A 27283-nucleotide genomic window follows, 5' to 3' on the forward strand; every position below is an offset into this window, starting at 1 on the left:
CCCATCCTGTGCTTTTTTTTCTTTTTTTTTTAACCCCCTCCCAAAGTGTACGTGGATGAAAATCGGTGTATTTGGACTTAGCAAAACTAGACTTGAGTGGAGAATTCCACCGCTTTTATTATTTGATTTTATTTTTTTTAAAGGGTGGTGGGAGGAAGCATGTTCCACAATATATTCTGGGGTGCTTTTGAAAAGTCACAAATGTGACCCTTTGGTAGCTAGGATTGGACCAGGCTGAAAGAAGGGCCAAGAAAGAAGTCCCTTCTCTTGGTCTGGATGCCCAAGTGAATCCAGTTTTTATCTCAGCATCTTGTTTTTTTTTTCCAAGAGTCCCTGCAGGCTACTTTCCAAGTGAGGACACTGCAAAGTAGCCAGCTTGGGATCTGTTGCCCTTCGGAAGAAAGGCAGCCTTGGGAGGGATAGCAAGGAGGTGCCTTAGGTCGGGCCTGAAGTGCAATGAAGATGATATTATAGGTGTTGAGTTTTTCTGTTTTTTAATCCGGCCCTTTTAAGGAAAAAAGAAAAGAGAAAGAAAGAGAAAGGAATGAAAGAGAAAGGAAATGAAGGAAGAGAAGAGGGAAGGGAAGGAAGGAGGTAGTTCTGGATTTGAAATGCCTTCATTGTTGACTTGGCAATCAAATAAGCAGCTTCATCGCAAAGTGTGTTTTTTAATAGTGTTAGGTTTGGTCTAGGCGCAGCGCATTTTCTTCTGTGGTGCTTTTTGTCATTTCCGCCCAGTTTTGTTTGTAAAAGACGGCGTGGGTGCAACGGTGTCGTGCATCTGCCCTATGTATACGTGCTCCGCCTGCCGAGTTGTAAATGTGTAACGTGTGCATGTAAATATGTAGATACCGTATATTTATAAATGAGACCTTGGAACCAATGGTGTACATTTAAAAAAAACAAAACCTATATCTAGGTTCTGAACCGAAGTGGTGCCCGCCAGGTAGCATCCTTAAGAAATGCTGTCCAGGTTGTCACGAGTCGCCAACCGGATGCTGGGTTGTCCACCGAGATGTTCCTACTCCTCATTGATGAGTTCCTTTGGTGTCTTTCCAAGTGGACTTTCCATGAGGTCATTCTGGAGAAAGTGGATTTCAGACTTATTTCTGTTGCCACTTTCTAGAGTTGAGCTGGTGTCTCTACTTAGCGTTGATGGTGGTGACCATCGATGGTGAGGGTGGGATTCTGCTGTGCTCTTGCTCCATCTTTTCCTGAGCATGGCCTGGCTTTTCTCTGCGCACGCTTGGAAGGGAGAACTTTAGTAGTGCATCAATCACTGGCCACCCTCCAGATGTAACCAAAGGGTGGGGAGCTTCTAAGTCAGGGGTCTTCAAACTTGGCCCTTTTATGACTTGTGGACTTCAACTCCCAGAATTCCTCAGCCAGCCATGCTGGCTGAGGAATTCTGGGAGTTGAAGTCCACAAGTCATAAAAGGGCCAAGTTTGAAGACCCCTGTTCTAAGTCAACAAAGGTTTAGGACACCAGTTAAGGAGGGCTATCTTTCTGTATCTGCTGGTACTTGTAGTCGACGAGCATAAAGTTAGGAATACTTGAAAGAGAAGACACTCACTTTAACCACAAAAGGTCTCTGGTTTTGACATCCCTTTTCTTAAACCGGCGGGCGACAAAAGGAACTTAAGTGCCTGATTTTCTGGAGATTGTAACTTCTGCTTTGCCATCAGCCTTGGATGCCGTAGAAAAACAGATTTCAAAGAAAGGGTCTTGTTTTAAGCTCCTTAGGGGCAGCTTGTTACGAATACATTTGTCTTGTCTTTCTGAGGTGTCTGCCTGCAAGGCATAGATTTCAGACGTGCTCCTTATGAAACCTAACGAAGGTTGATGCGGGAAAAGCTAAATAAGAAGGGAAGAAATCTTGAAATGTGGGTATTCTGATCAGACAGCACTAGAGCAATTGTTTTTCTTTTCTGTTTCACTTTGAACCATGTCGTCCTCTCCCCTTTGAAGGCAGGTAGAGAGGTCTTGCCTTTGAGTTATTACAAAGAATTTGTTGGGAAGAAACTTTGTGGGAATCGGGTCAGTGTCTGCTTATCCTGTAGGCTTTGGGTGAAGAAAGCTGGTGGGTTTGGACATCAGAGGGGTTAGATGGTTGTGAAGGTGACTGCACCAACACTTTCATTGTGTTAGTTGCCGAAAGTTGTGTTTGCTCTGGTGTCCGTCTTCAGATCACCATTGCGGGCTGTCTTTCACCAGGCCTATCGATGAAGATAGGAGAGAGCTAGAAAGCAAAGATAGATATCCTAACCAAGATGGGACCAAAGCCTTGCTAAATAGAATGTACATATCTCCCAGAGCTTAAGCACAACAAACCAGCTTTCCTTTCTTTGTCCTGTGGAGGCAGCTAAATAGACACCTGCAGGTATAAAGGGAGAATAAAAAACAACAATGCTTCCGAAGATAAACAAACACTAGCTTATTACATTGAAGGAGGTATCTTTGTAGTCGTACTTAATATTTATCCATAGTGTTCTGATGTGTCCTTCCTTCCTTCCTTCCTTCCTTCCTTCCTTCCTTCCTTCCTTCCTTCCTTCCTTCCTTCCTTCCTTCCTCCCTTCCCTTCCCTTCCCTTCCCTTCCCTTCCCTTCCCTTCCCTTCCCTTCCCTTCCCTTCCCTGTTCTAATGTTCAAAGCTAATGCTTCACAAACCATTTCCGACATGTCGTTTTTGGCTTTACTTTTATTGGTGGATTAGACTTCTAATAACAGTAAGGCCTCACGATCAATTCAAGATCTGGGGCTCTTTTTTTTTAAAAAAACCTACCCTTTGGTAGCTCTTTTGCATGGTTCCGTGTATTTATTTTGTTTGTTTCTATGGGCCTTGTAAATCTTTTGCTTGGCACATGCTTGGACTTCATTGTACGTTGAAAAATGCGGCCTGGTCTCAGCCGTTGCGATCCTCTCTAAGCCCTTTGCTCACGTGGGAATGTTTGAAGAATGCAGCAAAGCATTTACGGAAATTTAGCCCTGAAGCCTGCTGCACGCTTTAAAAACCGCCACCACAAACTCTTGTTTCCGTTGGCCGATATTTGCCGAGTTATAGCATGAGAGTTAAGTCCGACTTGAGAATAGATTAATTGAAATCTTAAACTGGTAAGGGACTTGTTTTGATTTCATCCTTCAGTTTGTGGAGGACTAAATATGGAAACTTAGAGAGATGAATACCGAAAGCCTACTTTTTTCCCCCCAGACATTCTAATGTTTGCTCCAGTAGGATAGGATTTGCACTATAATTCAAACCAACTTGCAGAAACTAAAACGCCAGCATGCATTTCTCGATTTGCGTCTGGCTAGGGCACTCTCTTGCCTTGTGCTTATATCCGCAGCATTTTTCTTTCGTTTGTTTTTTTTTTTGTTTTTTACTTTGAAAAAGAAAAGGAAGACTTTTTTTTTTAACAACATGCCTGGTTTTGTTCCTAAAAAAAACGCACCGTGCGTTTGGAAGTCGTGATAAACCTTTTGCCTTCTTAGTGGTAAAAATAAAAAAAAATTAAAACAAATCTAGGCAACGCTCGTCTGAAGTGTGACCCAAGCAGTAGGGCACATACACAACTGTTTTCTCTTAGCATCTCTGCTAAAGGGATGGAAGCACAACTGTTTTACATTGGCCTAACTTGTTCCAAGTGCTGCTATTCTGTATGCATGTCGTGATGCTGTACATAACGTCGCTTCTGTAGATGATGCCACCTTTGATACCTATCCAGATATTGGTGCCAACTATCCGTGTGATGACTTGAGATTTCTACAACATTCCTGGCCTGACCCACTTTTTATTATTTTTCCTCCCCTGCCCCCAATGCTGAGAATCTTTTGAGGCGGGAAGGGGTGGTGTGGGGAGTATTCTGGTTTACATCCTTGTAAATGGCTCCCCTCCCCCCCTTTAACCTGCCAAGAATTAATGGCACCTGCGCCATAGAGTCCAGTCAATGTGCAAACCGGTTTCCTGTAATCCTTGTACACGTGTCTGTCTCTTTAACGTATTGGAATTATGTAAGCCATATAGCTGTTCCTCCATCTTTTCTTTTTCTTTTGAATTCTCTCTCCCGGTTGGTTGGCTGATGTTGATCATTTACGCTGTGGTTTGTGCAGATGTCTTTCTCCCACCCCCACTAAGGATCCAACTGTTTTGGTTTTTTTTTGAACATGATACGGGGCAACTTCTGTAGGATCTAGGACAGGGATCTTCAAGCTTGGCCCTTTTATGACTTGTGGACGTCAACTGCCAGAATTCCTCAGCCAGGCACATGTGCCTGGCTGAGGAATTCTGGGCATTGATGTCACAAGTCATAAAAGGGCCAAGCTTGAAGAGCCCTGGTCTAGGACGACTTGCCATCGCCAATTCACCACGGGACAAGAGTTGCACTAAGTATAGCAGAAAGGGTGGAAAAGAATCGTTCAAGGAAATAATGCCAAAGAAGGGATAAAACGAAATGCGAATGACAAGACATAGTTTTAAAATTATTTTAAAGAATTGACTTGGCCCTTGTTGAGTTGACCTTGGGTGAGTTGGCCATGACACGTTGGCCGTGGCGAGTTGTCCCATTCGGACTTCTGTAGACTTTTTTCGATTTGCAACTTGTGGGAAGACGATTCCAGCCCGTTCGAATTTTTCAGCCTATCACTGTGATCCTCTAGAGCAGGGGTCTTCAAACTTGGCCCTTTTCTGACTTGTGGACTTCGGCTCCCAGAATTCCTCAGCCAGCATGCACGCTGGCTGAGGAATTCTGGGAGTCGAAGTCCACAAGTCGCAAAAGGGCCAGGCTTGAAGACCCCTGCTCTAGTCTATGGAGACCTGGCGCAGCGTGCAAGGAAACCAAACAACACACTGTCCAGAACCAACCCACGTACCTGCTTTTATGTCGCGTGAACAAGAAGTATGACATATCTGGGGTTTTGCTCTTGGTGTATTGAAGAATTTTTTCATGTCGGTTATGTTCACTTAGAATGTGAATACATTCGTTGGTTGTGTACGTGGGTTTTTGTATTGAGCCCCACTCGGATTATATGTATAACCAATATCCAATAAACATATTTGCTTAATGCCTGTGTCTTTGAGCCTTAAATCATACGGTTTAGGGGCCGAGCGGGGAGCAGGGCTCCGCCCATCGTGGCTTGCAGGCGAGAGTCAACGATGCAGCGCGACATTCTTGCAAACCACGGTCTTTAAAGTCCTGGAAGCAGGGTGAAAGCCAGACCTTCTGCAACCTGGCGCCCTCCTTCAGCGCCTCATATCAGCCGCGGGCGCCCCAGCCTCCTGAATGGAGTGCATGACGTCAGCGCCGGCGTCCCGCCTTTCCCATTCCGCCTCCCTATCACGCGAGGGGGCGCGGTCTTCCCCGGCCACGCCCCTTCGGGACCCACGCCGGCCACCAGCGCTCTTTTTTTTCTTTTTCTCTCTCTGTCTCTCTCTCTCCTTTCTGCGTCACTTCCGCCGGCGGTTAACCCGGCCCAGACGGCGTTTCCGCTTCCGCTCTGGGCCGCTGCGTCTCTCCTGTCACGATCAGCTGGTGAGCTTCCCTCCTTCGGGGCGTCGTTGGCCACCCGTTTCCCTTCCTCTCTCGGGGCTGAGGCCCGGCCGGGAGGAGGAGGCTTTCAGCCGGTGCGCGGATTGTCCAGGGATTACGGTAGCCAGGTTTCCCCCCCTAGCAGCCCAGCGGGGCTTTCCCCTTAGGGTAAATACGGCACCCCGGAAAGCAAGAAGGGCTCAGCTAAGGGAATCTTTGGGGCGCCCCTCCTAAGCCCCCCCCTCCTCCTCCTCCTGGGCCCCCTTGGCCTTTCAGGGGCTCCTGGGGGGTGGGGGGGGGTCTCTTCACGCCCAGCTCCAGAGCCAGCAGCCCACCCGCCCGCTCTGTGCCTCCGCTGGGGAAAAGGGGGAGGCAGCAGTCTGGGTTCCCGCCAGCCCCCTGAAACTCTTCCCCCCACCACCCCGTTTCTGCCTGGTCTCTAGGGCATGGTGTGAATGCAGGCCTCCCCCTCCCCCCGGGTAATGTTAGGAATGTGTGTGTGTGGGGGGGATGCATGCATAGCTATGGTTGTATATATATATGAGGGTTGCTAGGTTTGTTTTTATATGTTTTGTGTGTACGTGTGTGTTTATATAATTGTAAGAGAGTTGCTGTTTGTGTGTGTGTGTATATATATATATATATATATATATATATATATATATATATATATATATATATATATATATATATATATATATATATATATATATATATATATATATATATATATATATATACACTTCTCCCAGAAGAACGAAGCTGAAGTCACCAGCCTGAGGATGATGGATGAGATTTCGTCGAAACATTGCCCTGATACCTCCAATTCTATGTGGGGAAAAACCCAAATGACCAAAGATCTACACACACACACACACATATGACTGACTGATGAGAACAAAATAAGTTCTAAATGGCCATCTCAGCCTCCCTAATTCTTTATTAGCAATTTGAATAATTTACATTATATATATATATATATATATATATATATATATATATATATATATATATATATATATATATATATATATATATACACACATACATCATACATACATACATATATATATATATATATATATATATATATATATATATATATATATATATATATAAATATATATATATATATATATATATAGGTTGCTATATTATGTGTATGTGGGTTACTGTGTGTATATATATAGAGTGAGTTAAACTGATACACATATATGCATAAATGTGTGTGTATGTATGTGCATGTAGAGTTGAACAGAGAGATACATATACACACGTGTGTGTGTGTGTGTGTATAAAAATAAAAGAGGGGAGGAAAATAGCTAGTGCTGTTTTGGCTTAAAAGTTAGCTTATTTTTCCCGCTGTGTGACTTTTCTTGATGTTCAGTGGTACAGCAAAAAATGCGCGCTGAAAGGAGAACAAAGAAGCGGGACACGCTCTGGATGCCAGAACGAAGTTTTGTTTGGAGTCCTAGGTTCCTTCTCGAATTCCAAAGCTGATCCGGGATATAACCCTTTCCCAGACCTGCGTTAACTAATTCTTCCGAGCTTATGGAGTCTTCTGGAAGATAACCCGACACAATCTTCTTAGCCTTAAGCGCATCAGGAGCTCATTTGAGATCCCTCCCCCTCCTCATCCTGCTTAACTCTTCCTGCTTTCCTTCAGCACTGCCATTATAAGAGAGAGGAGCGCATTTTCAGTCATTAGGAAGCTGCTGGCTGCCATTAGTTCTGCTGCTTTCAGAACGAGGAAAGACTGCCAAATTTGGAATTGCGATCTCCAGGGAGGCTTCGCTCCTGACGGTGATCGTTTCCTAAGCGTTTTAATGTTTGGTTTCTGTGCCTTGCAAACACCACTCGATATATATTAACAGCGTAGTATGGCAAAAGGACTCCTTGATATGGTTATCTGAAAGTTATTCGGGTCCCCGATAAGACTTTGGAGATCAGTATTTCAGTGTGGCGGTATTCAGTGTCGGACAGCTTTTGCAGAGTTGCCAGGGAGACAGTGAATTATTCATAGTACTTTGTATTGGTATCAGGTAGGTAGATAGCCTGAGCTCATGAGAAGCGGTATTGTCTTTCTATGCTTGGGGGAAAGGCTCTCTCTCCTTCAGCTGATGTATCCTGCATTGGTAGGTTTGTTGTTGCTGTTTAAGCCCTGGTGCACCTAAGTGGCAGAATCCCTCTGATATCTCAAACCATCAAAATCAAAAAGGATTAAAAAGAAGGAGCCATCCTGTATACAGTAATATCTTCTATATCTTCTAATGCTTTTTGTGACTTTTTATTTTTATTTTTTTTGGTCTTAGTCGCTCCCTTGATTTTAACAAACCCCGTTTGTTGTTGTAAAACTGGATCCCTGCTAGATTTTTTTTCCCTTCTGGTCATAAAAAATATCCTTTTTGTTGTTGTTGTTGTTGTTAACTGTAGGGATAGAAACAACCCACTGGAAATTGGCAAGAAATGTATAACTTTGGCTCAGTTGACAAGATGACATCACCATACGGTAGTTTTGTCTAGTGGTTAAGGCACCAGGCTAGAAAGCAGGAGATCATGAGTTCCTGTCTTAGCTGTGAAAGCCAGCTGGGTGACTCTGGGCCCATCGTTCTCTCTTAGCTCAACCCGCCTCACAGGGTCGTCGTCGTGGGGGAAAAATAGGAGGAGGAAGGTGCATTGGATATGTTTGCTGCCTTGAACGGTTTGTAAAAATAATAAAGGCAATTATGGAATATTTTCCATAAATAAATTAATGGATGTATTCTTCTTAAGCTCTCCTTGCTGCATGTGTATTGCGTTAATTTAATACGAGATCCTCCTTAATGTTTCCCCCCCCAGTTGATTGAAATACTTGATTAGGACCAAATAGATTATCAGAGGAACGGTAAAGAATTGAATCCATTTAGAACCCCAGCCGGCGTCACCATTGGCTAAGCTGCTTGAGGTCCGCAAAATTCTGTTGGGAGGAGGACCACAGTGAAAACTGTTTTGATTATTCTGTACATAGAATCACGGCCTTCAATGCATTCCACTAAAATACCTTGCTCTATGCATGTGTAATTGTTTTGTCCCGATTCCCAAAATGTCTTCTGTTTGTTTTTAACGTAGCAGCACGATTGGATAATGAGCCCCTTGAGGGACCAGCATTGATTGAATGGAAGATTCTCGTCGTCCATTGCTGGGGGGCATCTGAGGGGGGGGGCTTTGGTTTCTGAACGCCGGGCATCCTAGCCGGAAGAAGATGTTTGCCAAGCTGAAAAAGAAGATTGCCGATGAGGCTTTGACTGCCCCACGGCCCGGGGGGCTAGCCAGGATGCCCAGGTCGATCAGCAAAGAATCCGTCACGTCAGCAGGAGCCGATTCGGGTGACGATTTTGTAAGTCTCTCAGATGGAGTTCAAACAAACCTTTTCAGAGGCCAAAGGTCACTTTAAAGAAAGTTTGGAGAAAGCCCAGAGAATTTTTAAAAAAAGGATTTTTTTTTTTAAAAAAAATAGCTCATACTACTTACTGTGATTAATGCTTCCTAACGCTGGCAAAGGAACTTGACCGATCTGTTGAGGGTGTTTGTAAAAATATAAAATGAATGGGTGTGTGCCTTTTTATTTACTCCTAGAGGTAGATTAGTCCGTGAGGAGTTGATTTCCTTGTCCTTTCCGATCTATTACAATAAGGAGATGGTGAGTTCTAGTCCCACCTTAGGCACGAAAGCCGGTTGGATGATTCACTCTGAACCCAACCCACCTCACAGGGCTGTTGGTTTGTGGGGAAGATAGGAGGAGGAAAGAGACAAGATACAGATACAAGAAGGGGGGAAAAATCATTTAAAATCTTTTTTTGTTATTGATAAAAAATAAGGTGGGATAAAACGAGAAATAAAGGAAGGTGGGTGGGTAGGACCCAAACCTGTTCATCACATCATCCTGGGTTGGCCCGTTCCAGAAATTAATCTTAATCTCTCTCTGTTTCTTCTGCCTACCAAGCCATCTGACGGAAGCAGCTCCAGAGAAGACCTCTCGTCTCAACTCTTCCGAAGAAATGAACAAATACGGAAGCTAGAAGTCAAGCTATCCGGTACGTTTCTTGCCGTACGGAGGGGGATACTAGTTGTTGTTTTAAAACAAAAACCCATAGATGCTCTCCTCCATCCCTTTTTCAAATGAATGACAGTCAGCAATTGTACATCTCTCCGATTTTAAAGCTCCAGTACTCTTAATATATGGATGTGCGCATGCATACCTCCCAGCAAATGTTTTATCGTGCCTTCCGCTTCCCGTCTACAGCCCACTTTGTCTATTTGTGGGTTAGACATGTATGCCAGAGTTTCCTTCCAAAGCTCAAAGCTGGTTTGATAGCCCTCCTACCTTCACTTTTCTCTCTGTGGCAACCTCGCGAGGCTAGTCAAAGGGTGAGAATTGCACAAAGCCCTTCCATGAGTTTCTGTGGCCTCACCTCTACTCCAGCAGCCTGACTACTGTTCAAAAGTCACACTTTTGACAACATAGTTGCTGCTTTCCTGTTTTGTGACGAAGTGGACGGTCTCTGAGAGATTTTCTCCCCCACCCCCACCTCCTGGAAAATCTGAAAGGGCTTCTTTGCAATTTGCTCCAAAGGACTGGAAGCTATATGGAGTGGAAAGGGGCTTTCAAAAGCCCCTGTCCCTTTCCTTGCATCACGGGTAAAATATTCCTTTCGTTGGCAAATTTATTTTACTTCCGTTCTCTCGTCTGCCTTCATATTTCAAGGGCCGTAATGACGGTGATACCTTGTTATTAGCCTGGAGGAGGTTATGATTCTAAGACTGTAAAATCATTGTTCCTTTCCATCCATATTTTAAAAGATCGAATTCCTTTCTTTCTTTCTTTCTTTTTTTCTTTGCCTTTGTCTGTCTGTAACTGGTGCCACCCTGTCTTTCCACTAAGATTATGCTGAACAGGTCCGAAATCTGCAGAAGATCAAGGAGAAGCTTGAAAATGCGTTAGAGACACATCAGGATTGTACGTACCCTTTACTTATTTCCCATTTGATGAAGCATTAGAAACTTCAGGAGAACAATTTTGAAATAATATAGCACGGGGCAGCATCCTTCTTGGATAGAGAGGCTGTTTGTTTGCAGGGCTGCTGTTTATTTAAGTTTCATAAACTACAGGCAGTCATTGAGATATAACAGTTCGTTTAGCGACCGTTCAAATTTCCAGCAGCATTGAAAAAAGCGACTTTTGACCATTTCTCACAATTACACCTGTTAGGATGGGTGGCCAATACATTTCATAAATAAATAAATCTTATTGGGGGGGGGGTTGGGTGGGAGGAAACCTCATCAGTGTTAGAATACAGATACCTCCTTGTTTAGCAACCGTTTGCAATTCTGAGGATGGAAAAGCAACCTTGGCTTCGTGACCTTCGCAGGTCTGTAAAGCCGAGGAAAGCTGATGTCAGATCATCGGCGCGATCCCGCGTAGCCACCGCTTCATTTCACGGCCGAGTTGCCGGTCCCAATTTATGTTGCTAAAGGAGGACCATCTCTCCATGCGTCGCATTTCCCAGCAAAATTATAGAGAGAGCAGCTAGGTGGATAAAAATTGAGTTTGCCGCCAGTTAGCAAGTCCATTATTGGATATAGAGAGCTTCATTCTGGCTAGGCGCCCGTCCGTCTTTTCCCTAACGGGCAGACCTCAGCTTTCATTCAGGCACAGCCCCCCTTCCGCTCCATTCACACCTTCCTGTTGTCTTCCCCACAGCCTTTGTGAAGAAGCTGCAGGAGCAGAACGAAGCACACCAGTCCAGCATAGCCAAGATGGAGGAAGGGTTGAGCCTGGCGCTGGAGAAGAAAGACCAGGTAGCTGTTCTGCGAAATCCGTGGGTGTCGCGATGACTCTGCCTCGAAGATGGCATAATAAAACCGTTTGAGAGACGAGAGATTTTCCTGGATTCTGGGACCTTCCAGGAAAAAAACCCAACAACGTCGGAAAGCTATCTAACCACAGCTGCTGCTTTGCCCTCTCATTCGCTTCGGGGATTATCCCACAGGCATTTTGGAAGCTGTTTCACACAGACTTTCAACCGCAACAGGAGCCCAAAAATGTCCGTTGCTAAATTTCTGTTGTTTGGGGGCACTTCCCTTCTCCTCCCCCCCGCTTCAGAATTTCTGGTGGGAGTGCTTCCTCTTTCTGAGGAAGACGGTGGGGGAGTAAGAAGTATGAAATAGACCAGGGGTCAGCAACCTGAAACAGTGAAAGAGCCACTCGGAACCGGTTCCCTCACAAAAGGAAAAACTGGGAGCCGCAAAAACTGTGTGCGCATGCGCGTACATGCGCGCATGTGCAGAACAGGGTTTGATTGAAGAGTGGGAGCCAAGGCGAGCTATGCACCTACCCTGCATATTTGAATTGATTGAACTTTTTTAGTCCCACTTTTTTTTGGGGGGGACCGCACATGGCAGAGGACTGGGAGCCGCAGGGGACGGCTGAAAGAGCCGCATGCGGCTCCGGAGCTGCGGGTTGCAGACCTGTGAAATAGACCGAACGACTGGGCCTTTAAGGAAGCAGAGAGCTGTGATGTCACAAAAGCATCTCGGCTGCTGCCGATGCTGCTGCTGATGCTGCTTCGTGATGTCAGAGCAGGCGTTTGAGCTTCTTCCCTCTGGGCCTTGCTAGTCTCTGCCTGGGTCCCTGGCTTTGCTTTTATCGAGCCCTCCAGCGCCTCTTTCGTGCTGGGCAGCCATGCTGATGTTGAGCTGTCCCTTTTTCTTCCCCCAGGAGTGGCGGGAGAAACTGTCTCATCTGGAAAAGGTGAGGAGCTGGCTTGCAACCGAGGATGGGCAAAGACGGGTTGTCGGGTTCATCCAGAATGAAGGCCTTGGAGGACTCAGATGGGGGACTTTGGGGTCTCTTAAGAGGTGCTGTAGAAAGAAAGAAAGAAAAAAAATGCTTTAGGGCGGATGGGGGTCGAAGGGCCTGAATTGTGTCAAATCTCGTTTCGGCCTGCTTAGAGAATGAGCAAGGCTGTTAATATTATTAGCAATTGCAGTATTATATCCTGGAATTCTTCCAAAAAGGTGGGCATAATAAGTTACCAATCTAATAACCCTGCAAATAAATTAGGCTCATGTCAGTCTTGGAATACGATTGGCAAAATCGTTTCTTTCAACCAGTGCAAGATTGTCCCAAGGAAAGGGTCCAAATGGACAAGGAAGGGCTCTTGCAGCCTTGCAGGGCCTTCGGAAATGCTGTGTCTCCTAAGGCCGGATTTCCAGATCTTAAACCTCTTAACGAAAGTTCCCCCTCCTTAAAAGATCTTTCCAAACCTGGTTGAGTTTTGCCCCGAAGTCGAGACTTTCCTTCCTTATTATTTTTTATTTTTTATTTTCCCCCCCCCCATGCTTATTGTACGTCAAACAGGAGAGGAAGCTCCTTTCGGCCCAGTTGCAAGAAATGAGAGAACAGAGTTTGAATTTGTTCCTGAAGAGGGATGAAATTGACGAGCTGGAAGGCTTCCAACAGCAGGAGCTTGCAAAAATCAAGCACATGGTGAGGGTCCCTGGGGGGTTGGGGCATATCAGGCTGAGGCTCCGAATTTTCTTCGGGGATGTGGGTTGATGGAGCTCTGGCTTCTGGTCCCAAATGCACCAGGCTCACTCTTAAATATATATTCCCCCCCCCCCTATTTTGAATTGTGCCTTCCTTCCCCCTCCCCCCCCTTATGGGTGTGCAAACCCTTTCGTTCCATCCTGTTTTGCGTGCAAGTCCCCATGAAGCCTCCATTTGAGAGAGCGGAGCCTTTTCCAAAGACTTGGGAAAATGTCCCAACTCAACATGATCTCAGGGCCCCTGGGTGCTCTCTGAGCTTGTGGTTTTCTTGCAGACATTTCGCCCCCCCACCCCGCCAATCTAGGCAACGTCAAGTCTGTGTCAACCTCTGATATCTTTATTCATCATTTTCCCCAGCACAATTTAATCCGAGGGGCGGGTTTGCTGGGCTGAGAGAACCCCCTGTGTTAGGCCTGTCAGATTCGAATGGGTTCCCTGTAAACATCGTTTACGTACATTATATTACAATAATCAGCATTCAGTTGGGAAGGACAGTGTGTGTGTTTGTATTCGTGTCTTTTTTTTCATGAGACACTTTCTTTTTAGCGTCTGTTGTCTTCCCCCCCCCCTTTTGTTTCTTTTAAATATTTTGCTGTTTGTATTTTAACTTTTGAGGGACGCGGTGGCTCGGTGGGTTAGGACGCGGAGCTTGTCGATCTGAAGGTCGGCAGTTTGGCGGGTCGAATCCCGAGTGCCGCGTAACAGAGTTGAGCGCCTGTTACTCGTCCCAGCTCCTGCCAACCTAGCAGTTCGAAAGCACGTAAAAATGCAAGTAGAAAAATAGGGACCGCTACGGTGGGAAGGTAACGGCGTTCTGTGCGCCTTTGGCGTCTAGTCATGCCGGCCACATGACCACGGAGACGTCCTCGGACAAGCGCTGGCTCTTCGGCTTTGAAACGGAGATGAGCACTGGCCCTTAGAGTCGGAAACTACTAGCACGCATGTGCAGGGGAAACTTTACCTTTATTTTAACTTTCTTTGAATAAACTATTATTTAAAAAAAAATAAGGGGTCCTTGTAAACATCTAGCTTCTGAAAAAGGAGGAGATCTTGGCCCGGATGGAGGGAGAGATGAGATCTTCCGCCCAGGAGTTGCTGCAAACCCGAGATGAGCTGCAGGCCTCTCGGGACTTGTCCTCACGCCTGGCCGCAGAGGTTCAGGAGCTGCAGCAAGAGCAGAGGGACCTTACCGTGGAAAGGTAGGAGAAGCAACAGCCCTTAGACTTATATACCGCTGCACAGGGCTCTGCAGCCCTCTCTTTGCACAGGTTCGCCTGGTGCGCCAGTTGCGCCCCTTTCTGGACCGAGATGCCCTATGCACGGTCACCCACGCCCTCGTCACTTCTCGCCTGGATTACTGCAATGCTCTTTACATGGAGCTGCCCTTGAAGAGCACCCGGAGGCTTCAACTGGCGCAAAATGCGGCTGCGCGGGTGCTTATGGGAGTATCTCGATACTCCCATGTTACACCACTCCTGCGCGAGCTGCATTGGCTTCCGGTTGCCCTCCGGGTGCGATTCAAGGTGCTGGTAATAACCTTTAAAGCCCTACATGGCTTAGGCCCGGGGTACCTGCGAGACCACCTGCTGCCATTATCAACCTCCCATCGCCCGGTTCGCTCCCACTGAGTCGGCCTCCTCAGGGTTCCGTCGGCTAGGCAATGCCGGCTGGCGACCCCCAGGGGGAGAGCCTTCTCTGTGGGCGCGCCGATCCTCTGGAATGAACTGCCTCCGGAGCTGCGGACGGCCCCTGACCTTCGGTCTTTCCGCCGTGACCTAAAGACTTGGTTATTCCAACAAGCGGGTCTGGACTGACTTTATGTTTTTTTTTTAATTTGGCTTTTATTGAGTTAAATTGTCATGTATCTATTACATTTACTTTTTAATTCTTTTTAAATTTTGTATTCCATGTTTCTTAAATTTTTGGTTGTGAGCCGCCCTGAGTCCTTAGGGAGAAGGGTGGCATATAAATTCAATAAATCTAATCTAATCTAATCTTTGCTAAGCTTGTAAGCCGCCCTGAGTCTTCGGAGAAGGGCGGGATATAAGTGTAATAAAAATAAAATAAATAAAATAAAATAATCTAATCTAAGCGGTTTACAGAGTCAGCACGTTGCTCCCCCCCGCAACAATCTGGCTCCTCGGTTTAGCGACTTCTTTTACCGACGTCTTCTTCCCATCTCCGGCGCAGGGATGAGCTCCAAAGTGCCAGGGTGAGCGCAGAAAACAAGATCACCAGCTTGGAAGAGCGGAGCCAAGATTTGCAGTCCTATGTCCAACGTGTGTCAGTAGATCTGCAGAAGGTCAGTTGCCAAGTTCTGGATCCTCCTCCTCCTCTACGCTTTCCCTTGGCGCCTGGCACCCCGACGTCCGTAGCTGCCCAGCCTCTGCAAGCAGCAGGGAGGGGAGACCGACGCTGCTTGAAGGTGGCCTTCTTAGAAAAATCCACCTCCCTGCTGGGTACGACGCAGAGGACCCTTTCCGTTGACGATGTTTGGCTCTTTGCCACTCCTCGGTAGAAAGGTGGAGCTCCTTGGGAGGAATGATGAAATTTAATGGGCAGGGGAGAGCAGGGGTGGGTGTCTCCTCTCGTTCTCGCGCCCTCTTCTCTCTCTGGTTAGGATCACAGTGCCAGCCTCCACCAGGTTGGCTAGCTGGTGGGAATCAAGAGTTGCAGAAGGTTCTCCAGCAGTAGCTTGAAATCCAGTCGAGGGGCAAGGACCCTGGGTTACTCACCACCCGTAAACTAGTGGATGCTGGCTTCCTTGCGTACGGAGTTCAGCCTGTCTTGAAAGCACCCAGGTTCCAGGAATAGTTGACGTCTGGGCAGAGGCAGAAATCCGAGAAGTCCCTCAGCCCACATGTTCCAGGTGAGACCTCAGGACCTCTTCCTTCAATCTTCTAGGCTCAGCTGGCTGCCTCCAGCGCGGAAAAGAGCTTGGATCTGCTGCAAGGAGAACACCAGTCTCTGAAGCTGGAGTTTCAAGAGCAAAGGCAAAAGGTAGAGATCTCCAGCCGGAGAATGACGACCTTCCCCCCCTTGTAAGGCAAGGTGCCCGACAGCCTCTCGCCTGTGTGTCCCAACAGATGGCTCTCCAAGGGGAGGAGAAGACCCAGCTGGTGGGTCAGCTGCAAGAGAAAGTAGCCACCTTGGAGAAGCGGCTGGAAGGAAGCCTCTCCGGGGACGAGCACTTTCAGCAGCTGTTCAGAGAGGTGAGTAGAGATGGGTGGCGGCGGCGGCAGCGGGAAGAGGTCACCTGAGAGAGTTTTGTGAGTCTTTGGTTGCTCAAACTTCACAGAGTTTTAATTCCCACCCATCCGTGAAAGCCAGGAGCCTGTTAGGCAGAAACGCAAGTGAGCCTCAAAGGGAAGTGAATTCAAATCAGCCCTGAGGCAGAGATTGCAAGTGGACACAGTTGAAGAAAGAGGGTTGTTGAGTTGTGATTGGTTCACCATCAATTCCTGCGGGATAACCTTCCTTCCTTCCTTCCTTCCTTCCTTCCTTCCTTCCTTCCTTCCTTCCTCCCTTCCTCCCTCCCTCCCTCCCTCCCTTCCTTCCTCCCTCCCTCCCTCCCTCCCTCCCTCCCTCCCTCCCTCCCTTCCTTCCTTCCTTCCTTCCTTCCTTCCTTCCTTCCTTCCTTCTCTAGAAAAACGCTTTAGAGCAGAGCCTAGAAGACACTCGGCAAGAGCTTCTGACAGCCCAAGCTGGTCACAAGGAGAGCCTAAATCTCCTGGAAACTCAGGTGAGACCAAGCAAAAATAAACCTTGCCACTCTTGAGAGAGTTAATGGGCAAAAAATGGGACGGATTCCATGGCCTGTTTCAGGGGGAAATTCTCCCCTCGGTAATGGCGAGAGACTCATTTTAAAGAGGAAGTCTTGAGTGCCGCTAGTTTGCTCCGGAGATATTCACTGAGCATGTGCAGGTCGTCCTCAGTTTATCATCTGACTGCAATTTTTCTTCTTCTTCTTCTTGAAACTGGGGTTCACTACCCGTTTCTGGCAAAAAAACAACAACCCAGGATTTGCTTAACAACCACTGGCAAAGAGGTGGTAAAATTGGGCGGCTTAATGACTGCCGTGACTTAACAGCCCTAATTACGGTCCTAAGTCGAGGAGGCTTGGAGGGCTGGAGGCTAGTTGCACAGGGAGCGCCCCCCTGCCTCTTCCTTGAGCCGAGGGTCACCTGCAGGACAGACGCGTCTCTCTTTCTCTCTCCCCAGATCAACCAGCTGAACTGCAGGTTGGCCACGGAAGAGGCGGGCCTGAGGGCCAAAGAGGAATCCCTCCGCAGCCTCCAGGCGAGCACTTCCCGGCAGGTGAGCACCGCGGGAACCTTGCAGGGCAGGAGGGAGGGAGGGAGGGAGAGACGGGAGGGAGGGAGGGCAGGAGCGGGGACCAGAGAGAGAACAGCCTCTCCCCCCCCCCCTCTTTCAGCGGCAGGATTTGGAACAAGCCCTCCAACTTGCCCGGGAGGCCATGGCCGAGAGCCAAGATGAGCTCAGAGGGAAAGAATCGCAGATCCAAAAGCTGGTAAGCGTCTGGCTTCCCATTTCTGGTAACGTTGCTCACAACGTGGCAGAGGGGAAAGGTCCTTGAAAGGCCGTGAAAAGGAGCCACGGGGATTGCTGGAGTTGAAGTTGTTCCGCGACTTCCGTGAAACCTGGGTTCCTTTCTCGCTGCCTTAGTTTCACGTTCTTCTAAGCAGTTATGCACCTCGTGGAGGGCTAGAGTTACCTCTTTCTTTCTTTCCTCCCTCCTTCCCTCTTTCTTTCCTTACTTTCTCCCTTCCCTTCCCTCCCTCCTTCTTCCTTCCTTCCTTCCTTCCTTCCTTCCTTCCTTCCTTCCTTCCTTCCTTCCTTCCTTCCTTCCTTCCTTCCTTCCTTCCTTCCTTCCTTCCTTCCTTCCCTCCCTCCCTCCCTCCCTCCCTCCTTCTTTGTTTCTTTCCTCCTTTCTCCTTCCTTCCTTCTTTTCCCTTTTTCCCTTCCCCCATTTAACACCTTTCTTTCCGTCTTCTCTTCCTCTCCTCTCCTCAGCAAGTGGATCTGGAGTCGGAGCGGGCCAAATCCCAGGAAGACCTCTCTTCCATGCAGTCTCAGTGGATGGACCAAGTGAAGCAGCTGGAAAAGCAGGTCTCTGCCCTTGAATCTGCCCAGAGGCTGGAAAGGGAAGCTGCCCAGCGAGAGTCTGTGAGTGCCCCTTTTCTTCTTGGTCTTCTGGCTGATTCCGTTTCAAAGCTCTCTCTGTGTTCCCCCCCCCACCATCACCGGTGAGGAGGTTTTGAGGGTGTGGAGCAAGGCTAAGAGTCCAGAATGGCCTCCTCCCCAAACGTTGACGCAGGCTTTCGCTTTTGGAGAGCACAGTCTGCCCTCTTTCGAGCCTGGGGACAACCCGAAGAGTGCAGATTCTCTTCCTCCCTGGCGTTTATCCGTCTGTGTTCCTCTTCCTATGCAGAGCCGGCTGGAGAAAGAAAACGCCAAACTCAAAGAGAGATGTGGAGATTTGGAAAGCTCCTTAAGGCAAGGAGAGTCTGAATTGGAAACACTCCAGGTGGGAGCCAAGGTTTTTCATCGTTGTGGGGCTCATGTCCAGCGTGCCAGCAGGAATCATGCCTTTTGGGGTCATGAACCCCAAACCCTTTAGGTGCTACTTTCATTGTCCACCTCTAGAGAGAGAATCTATCCTTGGATAAGAATTATCAGCTGCTTAAGGACGGAAGATACTGGTCCATTCAGTCACCCATATATCCCTCTGTCTGTCCACCCTTTCTTCCCCTTCTCCCTCCCTCCCTTTCTCTCTCTCTCTGTCCGTCTTCATTCCTCAATCCACCCACCTATGTCTGTCTAGATATCTAGATACTGAGTTTGAAATGCAGGCTTTCCCTCTGGTTCTCCAGCCTGTCAATTCTTACCATCTCTTATTTCAATAACCTTGGTTCTCACGCTAGCTGCAGTATCGTTATGTCTAGCTAAACTCCCATGCACATTCCTCTCCCCCCCCCCCAGCATCGTCTAATTCTAACTCTGATTCTAAGAGTAAAACATAAGAAGGAAAATGGTTGCATCTCCCTACGTTGTCGAAGGAAAACACCCGATGTTAGCGTTGACACGGCTGCCTTCTAACCCCGAAATTCTCGCTCCTCGGCAGGCGCAACTGAGAAGCCATACTGAGGTCCTCCAAACGTTGGAGGAGACACGGAAACAGAGCAAGTCGCTGCAACAGCAGGTAAGCAGTGTATCCTGGCTTGGAGGTAGCCACTGAGTCCAGATTGCTGGTCTTTGGAAGGCTGGATGTGGAACCCAGTCTGCACCACACCAGTCTTTTTGATAAGAGTTCTCCCGTCGCGAGACTAGAGGTTGGGCTATTGGTAGGAAGCTGAGCAGGGTCTTTGTACTCCATGGTTTGTTTGAAACTGTCGTGATGAGTCACAGCAGCGTAGATCCTGTGGCAGAGAAGAACTTAAAATCCCGTCTTCTTTTCTTGCTTAGTCGGTCGCGTAGGGGTGTCCGCCACCCAGAAACACCCGAGGGAGGTTTGAAAGGGAGTAAGAAGGAGGACGCGGTGGCTCAGTGGGTTAGGACGCTGAGCTTGTCGATCAGAAGGTCGGCAGTTTGGCGGGTCGAATCCCGAGTGCCGCGTAACAGAGTGAGCACCTGTTACTCATCCCAGCTTCTGCCAACCTAGCAGTTCGAAAGCACGTAAAAATGCAAGTAGAAAAATAGGGACCACTACGGTGGGAAGGTAACAGCGCTCCGTGCACCTTTGGCGTCTAGTCACGCCGGCCACATGACCACGGAGACGTCCTCGGACAAGCGCTGGCTCTTCGGCTTTGAAACGGAGATGAGCACCGGCCCCTAGAGTTGGAAACGACTAGCACGCATGTACGGGGGAACCTTTACCTTTTTACCTTTACCTTTAAGAAGGAGGAGGGCGCGAGGGAAAAGAGAAGAGCAGGTTTCTAGGGATTCTAGGCAGACATAGCAACAGCGCTTAGAGCGGCATCCCGTTCTGACGACTGATGGATCTTTTCTTCTGGGTCAGGTGGCCGATCTGACCTTGTCGTTGCAGGACAAGGAGCAACAGATGGCAGCCAAAACAGACAGTCTCCTGAAGCAGGAGGAAGAGGCAAAATCCTTAAGGCAAGGTGAGACCGTCAAGAGAATTTTATTGGTCCCTTTCAAAATCTGTCTTTTTACGTGTCTGCCTTCTCACTTCCATGGAGCTCCACCTTAGCTTGCAGTGTTGAGCATTACTATTCAGGTTTCAAATGTGTGAACATCTTAAATTGGAGGTGGTCCTTACTGTTTACTAGCGATGGTGTGTGTGTGTGTGTGTGTGTGTGTGTGTTTGTGTGTGTGTACGTTGTGGCTCAGTGGGTTAGGACGCTGAGCTTGTCGATCAGAAGGTTGGCAGTTTGGCGGGTCGAATCCCGAGTGCCGCGTAGCAGAGTGAGCGCCTGTTACTCGTCCCAGCTTCTGCCAACCTAGCAGTTCGAAAGCACGTGAAAATGCAAGTAGAAAAATAGGGACCGCTCCGGTGGGAAGGTAACAGCGTTCCGTGCGCCTTTGGTGTCTAGTCATGCCGGCCACATGACCACGGAGACGTCCTCAGACAAACGCTGGCGGCTCTTTGGCTTTGAAACGGAGATGAGCACCAGCCCCTAGAGTTGGAAACGACTAGCACGCATGTGCGGGGGAACCTTTACCTTTACCTTTACCTTTACGTTGTGGAATCAAATGAGTAAAATTCACTGCAGTAACTATTCGGCACACACCGGAGGAATTTCCTCCAGAAAAAAAAATAGGGAGGGATTCCTACAGACAAAAGAACACGCTCATATTTATAAATTTAAGGAAAGGTGGAGAAAAGGGTGGTCATAAACATGCACGGGTAATAGATAATGTAAGTATAAATATTCATAAGCAGCAAATCTGAAGGGACATCCCCACCGTCTACGGTTGCTCTCCTTAAGGAAGAGTTAAACCAGGATGTCCCAAAGATGAAGTTGCGTTCTTTGGAGACTGGCTTTCTTTCTTTCTCCCACCTTGATGGGAGCCCAGAGGTGGCTCCTCCCCCAACAAGATCTCTGCCTTTCCCCCCCCCCCCAGATTATGAGCTGCTTTTGCTGCAGATGCACCAGTCGCAGTCCATCCTTGACTCTTGCAAGGGCCAGGCTGCCGAGAAGGAAGCAGCATTGCAAGAAGACCTGGGGCTCCTCCAGACGCAGCTGCAGGAACAGCGAGAGCGCCTCTTAGCCAGCGAGAAGCAAGTGAGCGACTTTAATCCAGAGGGATTTCGGTTCCGAAGGGATCTGGAGGGCAGGCAGGGGGTTGAGGACTTTGGCTCAGATTCTGTCAGGAGAAATGTTGGAGAGCAACTGGCTTTGGCATGCCGTTTGGAGAACTCCCAGAAGCATTTGAAAGAGTGTCTTCTCAACCTTGGCAGGCCTTAAAGATGTGGGTGGACTTCAGCTGCCAGAATTCTCCAGCCAGCATGCTGTGTATTGCAAATCACACACACACACACACACACACACACACACGCCACCACCCTAACTGACCCACTCAGCACGTTGTGCCATGCGCTTGTGAAGTGGTAAGAACTCTGTTCTTTCTCGATGGCCAGGCTGCTGTGCTGGAACTCGCATCGATGGCTTTGGAAGACCACTTGCACCTTTCTGAAGATGGAGAGGCGGAGCCCAACGGAGAACTGGTTCCCTCAGATGCGGTGCAGCTCCAGAAGGAGAAGCGAGACCTGGAACAGCAGATAGTGGAAAAAAACAAGGTGAAGACTTGGGTCGGTCTTTTTCCTGCTCCATCTTCTCCTCTGATGATCTGGTCCAGGGCTCCTCAAACCTGGCCACTTTTAAGACTTGTGGACTTCAACTCCCAGCATGGCTGGCTGAGGAATCCTGGGAGTTGAAGTCCCACAGGTCTTAAAGTGGCCAAGTTTGAGGACCCCTGATCTACTCTCCTGAGCCGTCCCCTTGTTCTTCTCCCGAGAGCAATTCAGATGGGCTCTTTTGCAAGCACAGGACTGCCAAACCGTGAGGACCTAGCCAAGAATTTCTTTTGGTTTTCCAAGAGAAGCCAAGCGCCTAGAAATATTGATAAAGAGTCGCAAAGATTTGAGCAAGATGTCCTGGGGGAATTCCCCACCTCCTGCCAAAGAAAGCGCCCACTTCTCTTTCCCCTTCGTTGGGCGTAGAGTTGACGTCCTCCAGATTGAGGGAATTCCAACGCCAAGCTTCTTTCATCAGGGCTAGTCCAACCAGGAGCTGCAATTAAGCCACCATCACGGCTTGGATAGACACAGCCAATGTACTTTATGAGCCTGGTTTTGGGTGGGAACTCCTGGTTTTAACTTGTGGGAATACAGTGACGAGAGATCCGTGTTTGACGGCAGGGACATCAAGCACGGACCTGCTGTCCTATGTTTGAGCAGGCAACTCTTTTAAAATGGTGGGAGATTGGCCCTTTTCTTCCCATAGGTGTCAAAATAGCAGTGTGGACCATGAATTTGCCCAGTCCTTCTTGTCCTGCTTTCTCAAGGTGGTCAGGAATGTCCAGTAGCTTTTTGGGGGGGAGGGGGGGCGGTTGTATATTTGGCCGTCTGGGGGACTCAAGATCCTCTTTCCCTTTCCCCCCCCCTCTCCCCCTAGATGATAAAGCAGCTTCAGCAGAGAATGGCAGAGCTTAAAAAGACCTTGCAGAAAGAACTCGTGAGTATTGACTCTCCTGGGTAAAATGTATCCTCAGCAAACTGGTGTCCTGGCTATTATGCTTCAGCATCTGCCCTTTCGGCTTCTGTTCAGCAGCCCTGCCTGCGCCCATCGTCCCCAGCAGCCTGTTTCACTTGGCCACAGAAACGTTTAGCTGAATTGTACTTGTTAAGCTGAGGGCTACTTTTACAAATGTCATTAATTCTCTTGAGTGGTTTGTGTAGATTGATAACCCTGGAGGTTTTTTTCTTGGTGCAGGGCTTGATAGCCTAGGACCCTAATATTGAAAACCCTCTGAAGACACACACACACACCCCTGGAAATGAGGTGGTTCTTTGCACGATGCTCGGCTCCCTCCCTCTTGCTTTTTCCACCAACTCTCTTATTTTTCTCCACATTTCAGAAAATTCGACCTGATGGCGAAGTCCCCGAAGTGCCCACGGCTGGTTTGACTGTGACAAACAACTGCGATCTGAGCGATTCCCGAGAGGTCAACCTTGAGTATCTGAAGCACGTGGTGCTAAAATTCATGTCCTGCCGGGAATCGGAGGTAAACGGGGAAAGTGTGTGTGTGTCTACATACCTACATACATACATACACACATACATACACACACACACACACATATATATACACATATATACACACATATATATACTGCTCAAAAAAATAAAGGGAACACTTAAACAACACAATGTACTGTATTTAATAGTAGGATGTCTTATTTTCTTTTCCCTTTATTTTTTTGAGCAGTGTATATATATATATATATATATATATATATATATATATATATATATATATATATATATATATATATATATATATATATATATATATATATATATATATATACACACACACACACATACATACATACATACATATATATATGTAAAGGTTCCCCCGCACATGCGTGCTAGTCATTTCCGACTCTCTCTCTATATATAATCCCGAGTGCTGCGTAGCAGAGTGAGTGCCTGTTACTCGTCCCAGCTTCTGCCAACCTAGCAGTTCGAAAGCACGTAAAAACACAAGTAGAAAAATAGGGACCGCTCCGGTGGGAAGGTAACAGCGTTCCATGCGCCTTTGGCGTCTAGTCATGCCGGCCACATGACCACGGAGACGTCCTCGGACAAGCGCTGGCTCTTCGGCTTTAAACGGAGAGTCGGAAACGACTAGCACGCGTGTGCGGGGGAACCTTTACCTATACATACATATATATATAACTCAGCCCTTTTAGGATTCCTGGCCCACTGGCTGAGGAATTCTGGGAGTTGAAGTCCAGGAGTCATAAAAGGGCCGAGTTTGAAGACCCCCTACTTTAAAGTGAGAAAAGACCGATACAGGTGGTAAGAAAATTGGTTATTTACCTTGACAAAGTACCTCTGTTATAAATGTAGGGCATATCTCAAATTTGGGACATTTACAGTAAGTTTAGACTTTCCAAGTCAAAGATCGAAAGACAATTTAAATTTTGGCACATTTATTATTTATATCCATGAAAAATAACCCGCCATCTTCTGCTGGGAATTCAGAAGGGAAATTGATTTTATTTTTCATGCAAAGAGTCCTATTTCTGGTCAGCTGCCCCTCCCTTTCTCCAGTAACCCAATTTACGTTGTCTAAAAACGTTCCATTTGGGTAACTTGGTCTCCCTCCTGTGGCGTTTCAGGCACTCCATTTGATCAAGGCTTTGTCTGTGTTGCTCAGCTTCTCTGCAGAGGAAGAAAACATGGTCAAGGAAACCCTGGAGTACAAGGTAAAGGGCCACCGAGGTTCTGACGCTTCACACACATTGCCAAAGTGGCCATTTGCACGCTTAGTAGCACTAGCAGTGGCCCTAGAGACTTACATACCACTTCATGGCGCTCTCTGATCGGTTTAGGAAGGAAGAACGGTTCTCTTCCGTTTCCATCTTGGTGCCAGTCTTTGCTTTTGTGTGTGTGTGTGTGTGTGTGTGTGTGTGTGTGTTTCCAACCCTTGAGGAACACTAGTGGTTTATGTGTCTTCCATTCCTTATTTTGTACAAATCAAGGCAAAGTACATAATTCCTGTTTTCCCAATAAGAACCAGAGAGTTGGGTTGGAGAGAGAGAAGCAACGGTAGGAGAAGAGCAGAGGGCGGTGGGGTTAAGCGAGCCATCAGCCTAGAGTCCGACCCCACTGGCATTAGGGAGAACTAGAACTCACGGCCCCATTTTCTAACCCCTAACAGCGCCAAAGCGAACGAGGGTGGGCATTACCCTCACCCCACCAATGAGCAGGCCTGAGCTTCAGAAAAACCGTCAGGATCTCTGCCTAATTGGGGGGGGCTCTTCCCCTCTTTCAGATGTCTTGGTTTGGGTCCAAGCCGCTTCCCAGAGGCACCGTCCGACCGTCCATCTCCAACCCAAGGACGATGTGGTCCTGAAGCTCCTCCGGCACATCCTGCTCCCTCCCTGCTGGTTGTTGGGTTTTGTGGGTTGCTTTTTCTTTTTTTCTTCCCCCACCTCCCCATGAAAAGACGCAGCTTGACAACGGCCCGTGTTGATGGCGGTGACCCAAGGCTACCGTGAACTTCGGGGCAGGGGAAGAGGTTGACGAAGCTGACCCGCCAAAGGAGCCCCTCTGGTTCCAGCTTTGAGAGCCGAAAGGGTTACCTGGGGTGGCATCTTAAGGTGCCTTTGGGGTTTTTTCTTTTTGCGACGCACAGCAGGGATATATATTTGGCCTTCTCCGGCACAGGCCAACCCCGCCACTCGTTAACACTACATGCCCGAGGGTTGCTAACCGGTTCGGAGGAGGCTGCAAGCGCTTCGGGGAACTAGCCCTAGAGAGTGGTCCAGCTTTTTTTTTTCTCCTCTTTTTTTCCCCTTCTTAAAAACGGTTTTAAACAGGCCTTCGCGGCGCTCTAGCTTTTTTAAAAAAAAATATAACAAAAAAACAACAAAAACCAGCTGTAGGGAGGCAAGGGGAAGGCTTTTTGCAAACCCGGTTTGCAAAACCGGAAAGCGTAGATTGGGTGGGGCACTAAAATCATCAAACCCCTTTGGCAGGTGGTTAGACGGGCTAAATTGCAGTCGCTTCTCATCCTGAGCCGAAAAAGCAAGCGTGGACCTTTTCAACCTGTATAGCTTTTTTTTTTTAAAACCAAACCAAAAAACAACAACAAATGGGTACATTCACATCCTGGGACACCCCAGGCTTGTAGAGCAGTGTTTTGTGTTTTTTTTTGTTTTTTTCCTAAAACCGACTGAAGCCAGGCCTTTAGCCAAGAAAACTGCAGGTTTGGGTTTTTTTTTTTAACTATTTAAGAGGCTGATGCAGCAGGCCACACTTTGGGGGGGGGGGTTAGGGAAAAAAAAGCTGCTAATTGCAGTTCCACAGCGCACTTATTTCCTGTGCGTTGGTAAGCGGCAGTATTTTACCAGCTTGGCCGTCTCTTCGATTCGGAATGCAGCCCTCTAAAAGCAGGAGCCTTTTTCTTTCAAATTGTTAAGCTGGCGTGCGAGACTTGAGGGTTGTAGCAACTAATGCACTTCTCCTTCCTTGTACAGAGAGAACATAAAACTACCCCTGGCCCTGTGTCTATATTTTAAAGGTGGCTTCCCTGGGTGGGCCGCTCGTTCTGTGTACATAATGGACTCTTTGGATGTGACGGCTTGAGCGAGACCTAATTTGTGGTGCAATACATGACTATTATTATTACTTTTTTGGGAAATAACCCTGGCGACGAGATTCTTGACCTTCTCGCTTGCTCGTTCGGTGGGACATCTTCGGGACGAGAAGTCCTGCTGGGGGCCCTACTCCTGGATGCCTAGGTTGGCCAGGGGTCCTCAGGAGGCGAAACCAATTTCTTCAGCCTGACTTGACCCAACTTGATGAGAAAAAGCTAAGAAAAAGTCGACCTCTTTGAATCGATCGGCTCTTTCTCTGCTATTGTTGCAAAAGGATTATTTCAACTTCAGAGAGAGAGAGAGAACCTATTGATCTACCCTACCGCACTGGGCGGGTTTTAAAATCACAACAAGTGAGGGGCTGCGTGACAGCGTGGGTGTCTCGTTGTCCTGTCCTCCTTCAACCACTATTGTGCCAGCAGCACCTGACACAGTGCCGCTTCCTAAGATCCAGGGCTGTTGTAATCCTGCCTTGTTTTGTTCAAAAAGCTTTATGGGGGTCGTTGTGTCATTGTGGGAAACAGGCAGCTAGAAAGCGATCTAGGCTTTTTTGACCTGAAACGCCACCCGCCCGGTCAAAAATCCAAGGCTCCCACATTCAAAACAAGTCAGGGTGGCCCGGTCCAGTTTCATAACTGATTTGAAAAACAGAGCAAATGCTAATCGAAGAAGGGATGCAGCATAGATCTGGTTCCTTTCCCAGCGTATTTGCCGCGTGGGCAGAAAGTAGCCAGAGTGTTTGGGATGGAGCATAAAAACCACAGAGTACAAATAAAACAAGTTTTTTCCTTGACG

At 47.7% G+C, this 27283-nt stretch overlaps 1 protein-coding gene across 4 annotated transcripts; it reads left to right on the forward strand.

Annotated features, from left to right (window-relative positions):
* The first annotated feature begins 5490 nt into the window (after window positions 1-5490).
* On the forward strand, window positions 5491-27281 carry GOLGA1 (golgin A1). Of its 4 annotated transcripts, none has more exons than XM_081340016.1 (24): window positions 5491-5525; window positions 8631-8898; window positions 9505-9595; window positions 10444-10518; window positions 11263-11360; window positions 12280-12312; window positions 12922-13050; window positions 14140-14309; window positions 15301-15412; window positions 16015-16110; window positions 16197-16322; window positions 16757-16852; window positions 17332-17427; window positions 17546-17641; window positions 18145-18297; window positions 18563-18658; window positions 19256-19333; window positions 20150-20252; window positions 21217-21377; window positions 21734-21892; window positions 22770-22829; window positions 23233-23379; window positions 24506-24592; window positions 25162-27281. In XM_081340016.1, the coding sequence occupies exons 2-24, from the start codon at window positions 8764-8766 to the stop codon at window positions 25240-25242; spliced, it is 2478 nt and encodes an 825-aa protein (XP_081196142.1). In that variant the 5' UTR covers window positions 5491-5525; window positions 8631-8763; the 3' UTR covers window positions 25243-27281. The 4 variants fall into 4 exon arrangements, with proteins under 4 accessions (XP_081196142.1, XP_081196144.1, XP_081196143.1 ...); XM_081340018.1 differs by having other exon boundaries at window positions 14152-14309; XM_081340017.1 differs by lacking the exon at window positions 5491-5525 and having other exon boundaries at window positions 8378-8898.
* Window positions 27282-27283: the final 2 nt, after the last annotated feature.

This window comes from Vipera berus (assembly GCF_964194415.1).
Source record: "Vipera berus genome assembly, chromosome: 15".
Classification (NCBI taxonomy): Eukaryota; Metazoa; Chordata; class Lepidosauria; order Squamata; family Viperidae; genus Vipera; species Vipera berus.